Source organism: Oncorhynchus mykiss, chromosome 10, assembly GCF_013265735.2.
Source record: "Oncorhynchus mykiss isolate Arlee chromosome 10, USDA_OmykA_1.1, whole genome shotgun sequence".
In the NCBI taxonomy this organism is placed as follows: domain Eukaryota; kingdom Metazoa; phylum Chordata; class Actinopteri; order Salmoniformes; family Salmonidae; genus Oncorhynchus; species Oncorhynchus mykiss.
The window spans coordinates 54,040,722-54,057,555 of record NC_048574.1 but is presented as its reverse complement, the minus strand read 5'-3'; the positions used below and the strand labels follow the sequence as shown (position 1 = coordinate 54,057,555).

Genomic DNA, 16,834 nt, shown 5'->3' with positions numbered 1-16,834 from the left:
AACGACTGTATTATTAGCGACCACAGAATGTCTTTACCTGGTTGCAATCTGTTTATGTGACATCTCATTAACCAGAAAACCAGTTTACACCCTTCAGTGATGTCATTATTAGGCTACGCACTCACGCACTGACTGGTTCAGTGGAACTGGTTTGTTCTTGTTTATGGATGTGTGATTTGATTTTGTATTTCGTCCTCATGCCCTGAGGGGACTTAATCGAAGTTACAGATTGTATCTTTTACATGTAGTTTAGAGTTCGAGTTACGAAGGCTTCTGGAAGTGCACCCTTGAGCTGCGACTTTTACAGTAAAACGTGCCCAGAGTACTCCCGCTCACATCTAGCCTTCCTCTGTGCCACACTTATCAATTTATGCTTAAATGTTTAAAAGGCAGCAGAGGTTTACACTATGCTAGCTAGTAGGGTATTCAGAGGCTAATTTATTACTTTCCTGATTAAGGACCCTAAATTGGATAAAGTGGGACTAGCAAACATTAGCACAGATTAATTTAGTTGAGTTTACAGTCCCTTTCCCGGGGATGAGTTACCACGACGATAGCATACAGAAGTCAGCCGTCCTTTGTCGAAGGTTATCTCTACCCAGCTTAAGCGAAGTGTGTGTGCGTGTGTGTGTATGTGTGTGTTTGGGGGGCTGCTTGACATAAGACTTGCGAACAGGACTTGATGGGTGGGTTTTACGTATCATTGTGTACTTTGGGCTTTGGGGTATTTACGTTGGGTTGTTGAAGCCTGTAAACTGGAGTTAGGGATCTATGGTCACAGCACAAGTACATTGAATAGAAACATAAATGCAACATGCAACAATTTCAAAAATGTTTCTGAGCTACAGTTCATATACGGAAATATATCTTGTGTGACCACCATTTGCCTCATGCAGTGTGACGCATCTCCTACACATAAAGTTGATCAGGCTGTTGATAGGGGCCTGTGATAGTGGTCCGGACATTTTCAGCTTCCAGGAAATGTGTACAGATCTTTGCATTATCATGCTGAAACATGAGGTGATGGCGACATATAAATGGCATGACAATGGGCCATTTATATGATGGCCCATTCGTCATGGTATCGCTGTCCAATCAAATTGCCATCGATAAAAGGCAATTGTGTTTGTTGTCCGTAACTTATTTACATTTTAGTCATTTAGCAGACACTCTTACCCAGAGCAACTTACAGGTGCAATTAGGGTTAAGTGCCTTGCTCAAGAGAACATCGACAGATTTGTCCCCTAGTCGCAACGTTGACATCAGCAAACCACTCACCCACACGACACCATCTACAGTTGAAACCGGAATTTAAACCCGTGAAGAGCTTACTTCTCCAGCGTGCCAGTGGCCATCGAAGGTGATCGTTTGCCCACTGAAGTCAGTTACGATGCCAAACTGCAGTCAGGCCAAGACCCTGGTGATGATGATGAGAACGCAGATTCGTTTCCATGAGATGGTTTCTAACAGTTTGTACAGAAATTCTTTGATTATGCAAACCCACAGTTTCATCAGCTGTCTGGGAGGCTGGTGTCAGATGATGTGGAGGTCCCGGGCTGGCGTGGTTACAAGTGGTCTGCGGTTGTCGGGTCCGGTTGGACATAGTGGCAAATTCTCTAAAATTACGTTGGAGAAGGCTTATGGTAGATAAATTAATATTCAATTATCTGGCAACAGCTCTGATGGACATTCCTGCGGTTAGCATGTAAATTGCATGCTCCCTCAAAACATGAGACATCTATGGCATTGTGTTGTGTGACAAACTGCACATTTCATAGTGGCCTTTTATTGTCCCCAGCACAAGGTGCACCTCTGTAATGATCAGCTTCTTGATATGCCACACCTGTCAGGTGGATGGATTATCTTGGCAAAGGATACATGCTCACTAACAGGGATGCAAACAAATTTGTGTACAACATTTGAGAGACATAAGCTTTTTGTGCATATGGAACATTTCTGGGATATTTTATTTCAGCTCATAAAACATGGGACCAAAACTTTACATTGCATTTATATTTTTGTTCAGTATAGTTTGTCATCATGTTTCATTGGCACATTAACCCTGCAGGTGTGCCTTTATGCTGGATTTGAGTACAGCCATCAGGCTACTGAACAGTGGGAACTAGTGATGATGCATAGAGAACAACTCTGTATATGACGAGATGTATTGAAGTTATGTGTGTTAAGATGTGTTGTATGCCATGAACATGTGTCAAATGATGTTGTTTTTGTCTTAGTCCTGTAACTAGTGTGCCCACTATATTGTGTTTAATATTGCATCGTGTACCGCATCATATTGGATATCATATTGTATATCCCATATCATAAACTGGGTAGTTTGGGTCCTGGTTGCTGATTGGCTGAAAGAAAGAAAAAATTCAGCTGTGTGTATATCAGACAATATACCACGGTTATGATGCAAAAGTACTTCTATACTGTTCTTTTTTCGTCCGTAACCAGTTTATAAAAGCAATAAGGCACCTGGAGGTTTGTGGTAGTATATGGCAAAGAGGAGTGCCTGGACACAGCACTTAGCTGTCATATATTATACGACGGCTAAGTGCTGTATCCAGGCACTCCATTAGTTCATTTTGGTACAGTGTGTCACCTTCTCTGATTATCAAGCTGTTTTCAAACACAAAGCATACCGATATTACATTTTTTAAATGTCATATACTATAAAACTTAATGTTTTTGCAGAACCAAAATGCCTACTGTTTATGCAAGAAGGGGTATTCGGACAAGGCCAATGTCTTCTTTTTAACACAGGTTTCACCATATCCAGGGGAGCATCAGCCATGCGTCCACAGTCACCATGGTGGAGGCTAAACTGGTTCGACTCTTCCAGTCAGAGTACCTCGCTCTGTTAGAAATGTTTCAGTAAGTATAGAGTCACATGGTGACTCAACAAATAGCAAATATGAGCATATTGTAGCAGCTAGATACACTACATGACTAAAGGTACGTGGATACCTGCTCATTGAACATCTCATTCCAAAATCATGGACATTAATATGGAGTTTGCTGTTATAACAGCCTCCAGTCTTCTGGGAAGGCCTTCCAATAGATGTTGGAACATTGCCGCAGGGACCATTCAGTCACAAGAGCATTAGTGAGTTCAGGCACTGATGTTGGACGATTAGGCCTGGCTTGCTGAAACAGGAAAAGGCCTTCCCCAAACTATTGCCACAAAGTTGGAAGCATAGAATTGTCTAGAATGTCATTGTATGCTTTAGCGTTAAGCTAAACTACAGGGCCTAGCCCGACCCATGAAAAACAGCCCCAGGTAGGGTTGTGGCTGTCACAAATGTTCGTCAGCTGGTGATTTTCAAGCAAATAACTGTTGGTCTCACGGTAATTGACAGTTAATTAATATAAACAAATTTAGCATCTGGATACTTCCACACATAGCTTACAAGCCACTGATGCAGACCTTTGGAACATCTACATTTTAAAAAGTCTAATAAATCCATGCAATATATGTCATGTTGTCTTGTCTCTGTCCTTTCCCTTCACCCTGTCTCCCTCTGCTGGTCGTTGTTATGTTACCTTTTCTCCCCCTCTTTTCCCCAGCTGTGCCTTGTCTCCTCCTAATTACCCATTCACCCCGTTCCCCACCTGTTCCCTTTTTCCCTCTGATTAGGTCCCTATATCTGTCTCTGTTTCTGCTCCTGTCCTTGTCGGATTCTTGTTTGTTTGTTTATGTGTCTCATGCCTGAACCAGACTATCATCGTGTGTGCTGCAACCTTGTCCTGTCCTGTCGGAATCTACCTGTCCATCTGAGCCCACGTATGTTCGTCATTAAAGTACTCTGTTTGTTAATTCGCTTTTGGGTCCTCATTCACGCACCATAACAGAAGAATCCGACCTAGAATGGACCCAGCGACTTCGGATCCTCTCCACTCAGCCGTCGAGATCCAGGGAGCGATGCTAGGCAGACACAAGCAGGAATTGTCTGCTGCTCGACATGCCGTTGAGACCCTGGCCACCCAAGTCTCCAACCTCACAGAACAGGTTCACCATCTCCGCCTCGATCCACCGGCCACTTCCAGGGCTTTCGAATCTCCGGAGCCCAGAATCAATAACCCGCCGTGTTACTCTGGGGAGCCCACTGAATGCCGCTCGTTCCTCACCCAGTGTGATATTGTGTTTTCTCTCCAGCCCAACACTTACTCCAGGAGCACTGCTCGTGTCGCCTACGTCATATCTCTCCTTATTGGACGGGCTCGTGAGTGGGGCACGGCAATCTGGGAGGCAAGGGCTGAGTGTATTAACCAGTATCAAGACTTTAAGGAGGAGATGATACGGGTTTTTGATCGATCTGTTTTTGGGGAGGAGGCTTCCAGGGCCCTGTCTTCCCTATGTCAAGGCAATCGATCCATAACAGACTACTCTATTGAGTTTCGCACTCTTGCTGTCTCCAGTGGCTGGAACGAGCCGGCCTTGCTCGCTCGTCTTCTGGAGGGTTTCCGCGCAGAGGTAAAGGATGAGATTCTCTCCCGGGAGGTTCCTTCCAGCGTGGATTCCTTGATTGAACTCGCTATTCGCATTGAGCGACGGGTTGATCTTCGTCACCGAGCTCGTGGAAAGGAGCTCGCGCTCTCCGTCGCCTCCCTCTCCGCATCACTACCATCTTCCTCTGCCGGCTCGGGTGCTGAGCCCATGCAGCTGGGAGGTATCCGCATCTCGACTAAGGAGAGGGAACGGAGAATCACCAACCGCCTCTGTCTCTATTGCGGTTCCGCTGGTCATTTTGCCACTTCATGTCCAGTAAAAGGCCAGAGCTCGTCAGTAAGCGGAGGGCTACTGGTGAGCGCTACTACTCCTGTCTCTCCTTCAAGATCCTGCACTACCTTGTCGGTCCATCTACGCTGGACCGGTTCGTCAGCTTCCTGCAGTGCCTTAATAGACTCTGGGGCGGAGGGCTGTTTTATGGACGAGACCTGGGCTCGGGAACATGACATTCCTCTCAGACAGTTAAAGGAGCCCACGGCCTTGTTCGCCCTGGATGGTAGTCCTCTCCCCAGGATTCAGCGTGAGACGCTACCTTTAACCCTCACTGTTTCTGGTAATCATAGTGAAACCATTTCTTTTTTAATTTTTCGTTCACCTTTTACACCTGTTGTTTTGGGCCATCCCTGGCTAGTTTGTCATAATCCTTCCATTAATTGGTCTAGTAATTCTATCCTCTCCTGGAACGTCTCTTGTCATGTGAAATGTTTAATGTCTGCTATCCCTCCTGTTTCCTCTGTCTCTTCTTCACAGGAGGAGCCTGGTGATTTGACAGGGGTGCCGGAGGAATATCACGATCTGCGCACGGTGTTCAGTCGGTCCAGGGCCACCTCTCTTCCTCCACACCGGTCGTATGATTGTAGTATTGATCTCCTTCCGGGAACCACCCCCCCCCGGGGTAGACTATACTCTCTGTCGGCTCCCGAACGTAAGGCTCTCGAAGATTATTTGTCTGTAGCTCTTGACGCCGGTACCATAGTCCCCTCCTCCTCTCCCGCCGGAGCGGGGTTTTTTTTTGTCAAGAAGAAGGACGGGTCTCTGCGCCCCTGCATAGATTATCGAGGGCTGAATGACATAACAGTGAAGAATCGTTATCCGCTTCCTCTTATGTCTTCAGCCTTCGAGATCCTGCAGGGAGCCAGGTTTTTCACTAAGTTGGACCTTCGTAACGCTTACCATCTCGTGCGCATCAGGGAGGGGGACGAGTGGAAGACGGCGTTTAACACTCCGTTAGGGCACTTTGAATACCGGGTTCTTCCTTTCGGCCTCGCTAACGCGCCAGCTGTCTTTCAGGCATTAGTCAATGATGTCCTGAGAGACATGCTGAACATCTTTGTTTTCGTTTACCTTGACGATATCCTGATTTTTTCACCGTCACTCCAGATTCATGTTCAGCACGTTCGACGTGTCCTCCAGCGCCTTTTAGAGAATTGTCTTTTCGTGAAGGCTGAGAAGTGCACTTTTCATGCCTCCTCCGTCACATTTCTCGGTTCTGTTATTTCCGCTGAAGGCATTAAGATGGATCCCGCTAAGGTCCAAGCTGTCACTGATTGGCCCGTCCCTAAGTCACGTGTCGAGCTGCAGCGCTTTCTCGGCTTCGCGAACTTCTATCGTCGTTTCATCCGTAATTTCGGTCAGGTGGCAGCTCCTCTCACAGCCCTTACTTCTGTCAAGACGTGCTTTAAGTGGTCCGTTTCCGCCCAGGGAGCTTTTGATCTCCTCAAGAATCGTTTTACATCCGCTCCTATCCTTGTTACACCTGACGTCTCTAGACAGTTCGTTGTCGAGGTTGACGCGTCAGAGGTGGGAGTGGGAGCCATCCTTTCTCAGCGCTCCCTCTCTGACGACAAGGTCCACCCATGCGCGTATTTTTCTCATCGCCTGTCGCCGTCGGAACGTAACTATGATGTGGGTAACCGCGAACTGCTCGCCATCCGGTTAGCCCTAGGCGAATGGCGACAGTGGTTGGAGGGGGCGACCGTTCCTTTTGTCGTTTGGACTGACCATAGGAACCTTGAGTACATCCGTTCTGCCAAACGACTTAATGCGCGTCAGGCGCGTTGGGCGCTGTTTTTCGCTCGTTTCGAGTTCGTGATTTCTTATCGTCCGGGCTCTAAGAACACCAAGCCTGATGCTTTGTCTCGTCTCTTCAGTTCTTCAGTAGCCTCCACTGACCCCGAGGGGATTCTCCCTGAGGGGCGTGTTGTCGGGTTGACTGTCTGGGGAATTGAGAGGCAGGTAAAGCAAGCACTCACTCAAACTCCGTCGCCGCGCGCTTGTCCTAGGAACCTTCTTTTCGTTCCCGTTCCTACTCGTCTGGCCGTTCTTCAGTGGGCTCACTCTGCCAAGTTAGCCGGTCACCCTGGCGTTCGGGGTACGCTTGCTTCCATTCGCCAGCGTTTCTGGTGGCCCACCCGGGAGCATGACACGCGTCGTTTCGTGGCTGCTTGTTCGGTCTGCGCGCAGACTAAGTCCGGTAACTCTCCTCCTGCCGGCCGTCTCAGGCCGCTTCCTATTCCCTCTCGACCGTGGTCTCACATCGCCTTAGATTTTGTCACCGGACTGCCTTCGTCAGCGGGGAAGACTGTTATTCTTACGGTTGTCGATAGGTTCTCTAAGGCGGCTCATTTCATTCCCCTTGCTAAGCTTCCTTCTGCTAAAGAGACGGCACAAATCATCATCGAGAATGTTTTCAGAATTCATGGCCTTCCGTCAGACGTCGTTTCGGACAGAGGTCCGCAATTCACGTCTCAATTTTGGAGGGAGTTTTGCCGTTTGATTGGGGCTTCCGTCAGTCTCTCTTCCGGCTTTCACCCCCAGTCTAACGGTCAAGCAGAACGGGCCAATCAGACTATTGGTCGCATCTTACGCAGTCTTTCTTTTCGCAACCCTGCGTCTTGGTCAGAACAGCTCCCCTGGGCAGAATACGCCCACAACTCGCTTCCTTCGTCTGCGACCGGGCTATCTCCTTTTCAGAGTAGCCTCGGGTACCAGCCTCCGTTGTTCTCATCTCAGTTCGCCGAGTCCAGCGTCCCCTCCGCTCAGGCTTTTGTCCAACGTTGCGAGCGCACCTGGAAGAGGGTCAGGTCTGCACTTTGCCGTTATAGGGCGCAGACTGTGAGAGCTGCTAATAAGCGGAGAACGAAGAGCCCTAGATATTGTCGCGGTCAGAGAGTTTGGCTCTCCACTCAGAACCTTCCCCTTAAGACGGCTTCTCGCAAGTTGACCCCGCGGTTCATTGGTCCATTCCGTATCTCTCAAATCATTAACCCTGTCGCAGTGCGACTTCTTCTGCCGCGATATCTTCGTCGCGTCCACCCGGTCTTCCATGTCTCCTGTGTCAAGCCCGTTCTTCGCGCCCCCGCTCGTCTTCCCCCCCCCCCCCCCCATCCTTGTCGAGGGCGCACCCATCTACAGGGTCCGTAGGATTTTGGACATGCGTCCTCGGGGCCGTGGTCATCAGTACCTAGTAGATTGGGAGGGGTACGGTCCTGAGGAGAGGAGTTGGGTTCCCTCTCGGGACGTGCTGGACCGTGCGCTGATCGATGATTTCCTCCGTTGCCGCCAGGCTTCCTCCTCGAGTGCGCCAGGAGGCGCTCGGTGAGTGGGGGGGTACTGTCATGTTGTCTTGTCTCTGTCCTTTCCCTTCACCCTGTCTCCCTCTGCTGGTCGTTGTTATGTTACCTTTTCTCCCCCTCTTTTCCCCAGCTGTGCCTTGTCTCCTCCTAATTACCCATTCACCCCGTTCCCCACCTGTTCCCTTTTTCCCTCTGATTAGGTCCCTATATCTGTCTCTGTTTCTGCTCCTGTCCTTGTCGGATTCTTGTTTGTTTGTTTATGTGTCTCATGCCTGAACCAGACTATCATCGTGTGTGCTGCAACCTTGTCCTGTCCTGTCGGAATCTACCTGTCCATCTGAGCCCACGTATGTTCGTCATTAAAGTACTCTGTTTGTTAATTCGCTTTTGGGTCCTCATTCACGCACCATAACAATATAGCCTACACCTTCACAATAAATCCGTTATTTATTTTAGACAGGTTTAAAGAAGCATGATATGAAGAAAATGTATTCTATTTCAGAAGTACAGAATAGCATACTCTGGGGCAGTATTCACAAAACCTTCTTAAGAAGAAATTCCTTCCTAAGTGACATTTTTTCCTTAACTATAGTCTTAAGAAGAAAGTTAAGAAACATTGCCATTCCTCAATAAAGTTATTGGAAATGTTCTTAACAAGGTTTTTCCTAAGTTGTGTCCTAAGAAATAAGTAAAGAAGGAATGGGATTCATGAAATAAAATTTTAGAATTTCTTCTTGGAAATGTACTTAACTTTAGGACAGCTAAACCCTTGTCTTGAGACGAATGGATACTTTTGTAACCATAAATGTTTTCTTGCCCCACAGACAGAGTTGGCTACCGGATATTTAAATACAGCAAGAATACAAATTAAACATGCATTATCTAGCTAGCTAGTAATTTACAATATATTACAATATTCTAGAAGCGTAAAAAGCTAGCGCTATATTGTCAATTTGCAAAGAAGAACTTGGCTAGCTTAGCTAACATTTACGTCGTTAGCAATGTTGGCTATAATGTCTTTACGCTTTAGCTAGCTAACGTAGCTAATTAACTTACCGGTCTATGATGGACGACACCCTCTCCTCCAGCTCGTCCACATGAATGGTCTCTCAGCTCCCTTCTTCTTAGCAGCCAACTTGATGTCGGACCACTTCTTTTTTACGGTGTCACTGTCTCTTGCCATACTCCCAACGGCAGAGACAGACTTGGCCACTCTCGCCCATCCTTTCTTTTTGGTCTCTGCAGTGACCCCGCAGTTATCAAGTCTCCCCAACAGCAACCTTTTCATGGGTGCTAAACTCCGCAAAAAAAGAAACGTCCTCTCGCTGTCAACTGCGTTTATTTTCAGCAAACTTAACTTAACTTAAGTGTAATATTTGTATGAACATAACAAGATTCAACAACTGAGACATAAATTGAACAAGTTCCACAGACATGTGACTAACAGAAATGGGATAATGTGTCCCTGAACAAAGGGGGGTCAAAATCAAAAGTAACCGTCAGTATCTGGTGTGGCCACCAGATGCATTAACTTAGGGCTGCAATCCCGTTAACGGGATCGATATGACAACAGATAGTGAAAGTGCAGGGCGCCAAATTCAAAACAACAGAAACCTCATAATTAAAACTCCTCAAACATACAAGTATCTTATACCGTTTTAAAGGTAATCTTGTTGTTAATCCCAGGCTTTACAGTCGAAAGCATCACAAATGATTATTGTTAGGTCACCACCAAGCCACAGAAAGACACAGCCATTTTTCCAGACAAAGAGAGGAGTCACAAAAAGCACAAATAGAGATAAAATGTATCACTAACCTTTGATGATCTTCATCAAAAGACACTCATAGGACTTCATGTTACACAATACATATATGTTTTGTTTGATAAAGTTCATATTATATAAAAAAATCTCAGTATACATTGGAGCGTTACGTTCACTAGTTCCAAAAACATCCGGTGATATTGCAGAGAGCCACATCATTTTACAGAAATACTCATTATAAATGTCGATGAAAATTCAAGTGTTAGACATGGAAATATAGATATACCTCTCCTTAATGCAACCGCTATGTCAGATTTTAAATTTTTTTTACGGAGAAAGCAAACCATGCAATAATCTGAGATGGCGCTCAGAAAACAAATATAATTATCCGCCATGTTGGAGTCAACAGAAATCAGAAATTACATTACAAATATTCCCTTACCTTTGATGATCTTCATCAGAATGCACTCCCAGGAATCCTAGTTCCACAATAAATGCTTGATTTGTTCGATAATGTCCATTATTTATATCCAAGCAGCTACTTTTGTTAGGGCGTTAGGTACACATAACCAAACGCTCATGCAGGTCAGGCATAACGTCGGACAAAAAGTTATATTACAGGTCGTAGAAACATTTCAAACTAAGTATAGATTCAATCTTTAGAATGTTTTTATCATAAATCTTCACTAATGTTCCAACCGGAGAATTGCTTTGTGTTTAGAGAAGCCATGGAACGCAGGTCGCTATTATGTGAAATGCGCATGACCAGGAAATGGCTCTCTGCCAGTAACATGACTTATTCAGCTCTTATTCAGCCCCACATCACAGTAGAAGCCTCATTCAAGTTTCTAAAGATGGTTGACATCTAGTGGAAGCCCTAGGAAGTCCAACTTCATCCATATCCCACTGTGAATTCAATAGGGGCTACGTTGAAAATCTACCAACCTCAGATTTCTTACTTCCGGTTTGGATTTCTTCTCAGGTTTTTGCCTGCCATATGAGTTCTGTTATACTCACAGACATCATTCAAACAGTTTTAGAATCTTCAGAGTGTTTTCTATCCAATACTAATACTAATATGCATATATTATTTACTCTGGGCACCTCTGGGCACCTTTCATCCAAGCTACTCAATAATGCCCCTGCAGCCATAAGACGTTTAAGTACTGCAGTGCATCTCCTCCTCATGGACTGCACCAAATATGCCAGTTCTTGCTGTGAGATGTTACCCCACTATTCCACCAAGGCACCTGCAAGTTCCCGGACATATCTGGGGGGAATAGTCCTAGCCCTCACTCTCCGATCCAACAGCTCCCAGACGTGTTCAATGGGATTGAGATGCTGGCTCTTCGCTGGCCATGGCAGAACACTGACATTCTTGTCTTGCAGAAAATCATGCACAGAAATAGCAGTATGGCTGGTGACATTGTCATGCTGGAGGGTCATGTCAGATGAGCCTGCAGGAAGGGCACCACAATGAGGGAGGAGAATGTCTTCCCTGTAACACACAGGGTTGAGATTGCCTGTAATGACAACAAGCTCAGTCCGATGATGCTGTGCCCCAGACCATGACGGACCCTCCACCTCCAAAATCGATCCCGCTACAGAGTACAGGCCTCGATGTAATGCTCATTCCTTCGACGATAAACACGAATCTGACCATCACCCCTGGTGAGACAAAACCGCGACTCGTCAGTGAAGAGCACTTTTTGCTAGTCCTGTCTGGTCCAGCAATGGTGGGTTTGTGCTCATAGGCAACATTGTTGCCAGTGATGTCTGGTGAGGACCTGCCTTACAACAGGCCTACAAGCCCTCAGTCCAGCCTCTCTCAGCATCTTCCGGGCAGTCTGAGCACTGATGGAGGGATTGTGCGTTCCTGGTGTAACTCGGGCAGTTGTTGTTGGCATCCTTTACCTGTCCCGCAGGTGTGATGTTCGGATGTACCGATCCTGTGCAGGTGTTGTTACACGTGGTCTGCCACTGCGAGGACGATCAGCTGTCCGTCCTGTCTCCCTGTAACGCTGTCTTAGGCGTCTCAGGCGTCTTAGGCGTCTTAGGCGTTTTTCAGAGTCAGTAGAAAGGCCTCTTTAGTGTCCTAAGTTTTCACAACTGTGACCTTAATTGTCTACCATCTGTAATCTGTAAACGACCGTTCCACAGGTGCATGTTCATTAATTGTTTATGGTTCATTGAACAAGCATGGGAAACCGTGTTTAAACCCTTTACAATGACGATCTGTGAAGTTATTTGGATTTTTACGAATTATCTTTTAAAGACAGGGTCCTGAGAAAGGGATGTTTCTTTTTTTGCTGGGTTTCTTTCATCCACCATCACTTCAATCTCTTTTTCTGGTCATCCATTTTTGATTTTGATATAGCTAGTCTGATGTCTATAATGTGTGAAAAATAACAAAATAACCAAATCTGATCATCCCTGTCACATAGGCTTATTTATTGGTTTCAAGCACGTCACTAATGTCAATGCAACATAAGAAGATACTTATGTAGTTCTTAAGAAAGATATTTACGAAGTTCCTAAGAAAACTACGAATTCAGCTATTTTGTGTTGAGCAGTTAATTTAGTGATTCTACAATCGTTGGGCTATATGTTTTGATTTTCAATACATTGTAAGGCTGCATGATGCCACTCTATTGATATTTTTTTTTAAAGTCACTTGAAAGGCATGAGCTCTGCTTTGTTTTTGCGCAGGCTGTACACACTTCATTAGTCTCTCATTCACAATTTGACAAGCATTTGATAATGCCTCAAATTTCACGGCGGTATCCCCTTTGTGGCCATAATGCACCCCAAAACAATCCATACCTTTTGCAGCCAGTGGCCGTTTTGCCCATGCTGTGTTGTGCCCTTCTCCTTGAGTGCTGCATGCTTTTAAGCACCTCTCATTCACATGGCTCTCCATCAAGTGATCTGGTCTTTCTCACAGGCTACAAGTGAAGACAGACATATCGGGGATGCCTGTGTTGCAGCTAGCGTTAGGGGAAGACAGTGTGGTCAGTGGAGAAGGCACTGGGACTATACTGCGTGCGTCTTTACCCAATTCTGAGGTGCATATTGAAGATATTGGAAGAACTGTCCATAGTACAAAAGTCAACCAATTCTATTCTGTGCAGGAAATAAATATTGGAAACATATTACTACACATTAATACAACCACTAGCATCAAAAACATTTTTACGCAATGTGGCTGACGTAACAGATCAGAACTTTTATCTTAAAATGTTGATAAACTATTAGGCTACTTCTCTATTATAAGCGCAGCAATGCGCACATGGCAGTGGACTATAAGGGCAAATGTTCCGTTAGCGGGAAAACACCATTATCAAAAGTGACTGCAAATGCGATTATGTATGTAATGCTTTTATTATAAAGGAGCATTTTTATGGTGAAAATTATATTCCCCAAACTTGAAACTCACACGCTGTTTACAGTGCCTTGCGAAAGTATTCGGCCCCCTTGAACTTTGCGACCTTTTGCCACATTTCAGGCTTCCAACATAAAGATATAAAACTGTATTTTTTTGTGAAGAATCAACAACAAGTGGGACACAATCATGAAGTGGAACGACATTTATTGGATATTTCAAACTTTTTTAACAAATCAAAAACTGAAAAATTGGGCGTGCAAAATTATTCAGCCCCCTTAAGTTAATACTTTGTAGCGCCACCTTTTGCTGCGATTACAGCTGTAAGTCGCTTGGGGTATGTCTCTATCAGTTTTGCACATCGAGAGACTGAAATTTTTTCCCATTCCTCCTTGCAAAACAGCTCGAGCTCAGTGAGGTTGGATGGAGAGCATTTGTGAACAGCAGTTTTCAGTTCTTTCCACAGATTCTCAATTGGATTCAGGTCTGGACTTTGACTTGGCCATTCTAACACCTGGATATGTTTATTTTTGAACCATTCCATTGTAGATTTACCTTTTGTTTTGGATCATTGTCTTGTTGGAAGACAAATCTCCGTCCCAGTCTCAGGTCTTTTGCAGACTCCATCAGGTTTTCTTCCAGAATGGTCCTGTATTTGGCTCCATCCATCTTCCCATCAATTTGAACCATCTTCCCTGTCCCTGCTGAAGAAAAGCAGGCCCAAACCATGATGCTGCCACCACCATGTTTGACAGTGGGGATGGTGTGTTCAGCTGTGTTGCTTTTACGCCAAACATAACGTTTTGCATTGTTGCCAAAAAGTTCAATTTTGGTTTCATCTGACCAGAGCACCTTCTTCCACATGTTTGGTGTGTCTCCCAGGTGGCTTGTGGCAAACTTTAAACAACACTTTTTATGGATATCTTTAAGAAATAGCTTTCTTCTTGCCACTCTTCCATAAAGGCCAGATTTGTGCAATATACGACTGATTGTTGTCCTATGGACAGAGTCTCCCACCTCAGCTGTAGATCTCTGCAGTTCATCCAGAGTGATCATGGGCCTCTTGGCTGCATCTCTGATCAGTCTTCTCCTTGTATGAGCTGAACGTTTAGAGGGACGGCCAGGTCTTGGTAGATTTGCAGTGGTCTGATACTCCTTCCATTTCAATATTATCGCTTGCACAGTGCTCCTTGGGATGTTTAAAGCTTGGGAAATCTTTTTGTATCCAAATCCGGCTTTAAACTTCTTCACAACAGTATCTCGGACCTGCCTGGTGTGTTCCTTGTTCTTCATGATGCTCTTTGCGCTTTTTACGGACCTCTGAGACTATCACAGTGCAGGTGCATTTATACGGAGACTTGATTACACACAGGTGGATTGTATTTATCATCATTAGTCATTTAGGTCAACATTGGATCATTCAGAGATCCTCACTGAACTTCTGGAGAGAGTTTGCTGCACTGAAAGTAAAGGGGCTGAATAATTTTGCACGCCCAATTTTTCAGTTTTTGATTTGTTAAAAAAGTTTGAAATATCCAATAAATGTTGTTCCACTTCATGATTGTGTCCCACTTGTTGTTGATTCTTCACAAAAAAATACAGTTTTATATCTTTATGTTTGAAGCCTGAAATGTGGCAAAAGTTTGCAAAGTTCAAGGGGGCCGAATACTTTCGCAAGGCACTGTATGTCTGCCAGTTAGGCTCTAAACCCCTTGTAAAGAGGATTAACGTTATTTGGCTACTTTAGTTGTGATACAAACCTTATCAAAACACATATGCATATGGGCTAGGCTACATGAGATATGCAACTATGATTCGTAAAATGAGCACAAAAAAGGCAGTCTCTTATGCTAGGCATCATTCAGTGATAGGCTAATATTGTCACCCATCAGACTACAGGGGCAGCGGGAAAAATATATTTTATCTATGCACTTTAAAAGTGAATGGAGAACACTTTTCCTGTGGTACATTTTCATGCCAGCCAGGTAGGCTATACTCCTGTTGTAAAGATAAACAGTGTGCTTAATATTAAGAAAGTTGAGAAATAAATATAGTAGGACTAGCCTATAGAAAGCTGATGGGATCCTCCTTTTTTTAGTAGAGGCCATCAATTGTATAGCCTATAGGAATGTTGCGCAACATGAGCTCATAGGCTCTCCCGAAGTGTTTGATTTTCGAGCATATTTTCATTGATGTCAGAGCGATTAGACTAAAGGGACAATAGAGTGCTGACTACCAGGCAGTTAGCAAGTTTGGTAGGCTACTAATGACCATCAGCAGCATCATAGTTTGTAGAAGCCTCATCTTGGTGACAAAACGGTCACATGGAATATGACTGCCTTCATGACTCTTGACCGCTGGTGTGGCCTTAATACGATCACCGCAACAGTCTTAGCCCCAGACCATTATTCCCCCTCCACCAAACTTTATAGTTGGCACTATAAATTTGGGGCAGGTAGCGTTCTCCTGGCATCCGCCAAACCCAGATTCGTCCGTCGGACTGCCAGATGGTGAAGCGTAATTCATCACTCCAGAGAACGCGCTTCCACAGCTCCAGAGTCCAATGGCGGTGAATTTTACACCACTCCAGCCAACACTTGGCATTGCACTTGGTGATCTTAGGCTTATGTGTGCGGCAGCTCGGCCAAGGTAACCCATTTCATGAAGCTCCCGACGAACAGTTCTTGTGCTGGCATTGCTTCCAGAGGCAGTTTGGAACTCGCTAGTGAGTTAAGAAATTATCTTTTTAAAAACATTTTTATTTACCTTTATTTAACTAGGCACAGGAACAGTGGGTTAACTGCCTTGTTCACGGGCAGAACTACAGATTTGTACCTTTTCAGCTGGGGGATTTGAACTTGCAACCTTTCAGTTACTAGACCAATGCTCTAATCACTAGGCTAACCTTCCGCCCGAGGACAGGCAAAAAATGTTTACAAGTTTCAGTACTAGGTAGGCCCATTGTGACCCACCACTTCGCAGCTGAGCCTTTGCTGCTCCTAGACATTTCCACTTCACAATATCAGCACTTAAAATTGGCTGGGGTAACTCTAGCAGGGCAAAATATGACAAACTGACTTGCTGGAAAGGTGGCATCCTATGACGATGTCATACACCTGTCAGCAACGGGTGTGGCTGAAATAGCCGAATCCACTAATTCGAAGGGGTGTCCACATACTTTCGCAAGGCACTGTATGTCTGCCAGTTAGGCTCTAAACCCCTTGTAAAGAGGATTAACGTTATTTGGCTACTTTAGTTGTGATACAAACCTTATCAAAACACATATGCATATGGGCTAGGCTACATGAGATGTGCAACTATGATTCGTAAAATGAGCACAAAAAAGGCAGTCTCTTATGCTAGGCATCATTCAGTGATAGGCTAATATTGTCACCCATCAGACTACAGGGGCAGCGGGAAAAATATATTTTATCTATGCACTTTAAAAGTGAATGGAGAACACTTTTCCTGTGGTACATTTTCATGCCAGCCAGGTAGGCTATACTCCTGTTGTAAAGATAAACAATGTGCTTAATATTAAGAAAGTTGAGAAATAAATATAGTAGGACTAGCCTATAGAAAGCTGATGGGATCCTCC

The 16,834-nt window shown here is 44.9% G+C and overlaps 1 protein-coding gene across 1 annotated transcript in view; it reads left to right on the top strand.

Annotated features, from left to right (window-relative positions):
- The window catches only part of si:ch211-197n1.2 (EF-hand calcium-binding domain-containing protein 6), an 85,671-nt gene that overhangs the window by 18,756 nt on the left and 50,081 nt on the right, over positions 1 to 16,834 (top strand). The window contains exon 10 of the mRNA XM_036933378.1: positions 2,770 to 2,880. Coding sequence (XP_036789273.1) covers positions 2,770 to 2,880 — 111 coding nt within the window. The remainder of the gene's footprint in view (positions 1 to 2,769; positions 2,881 to 16,834) is intronic.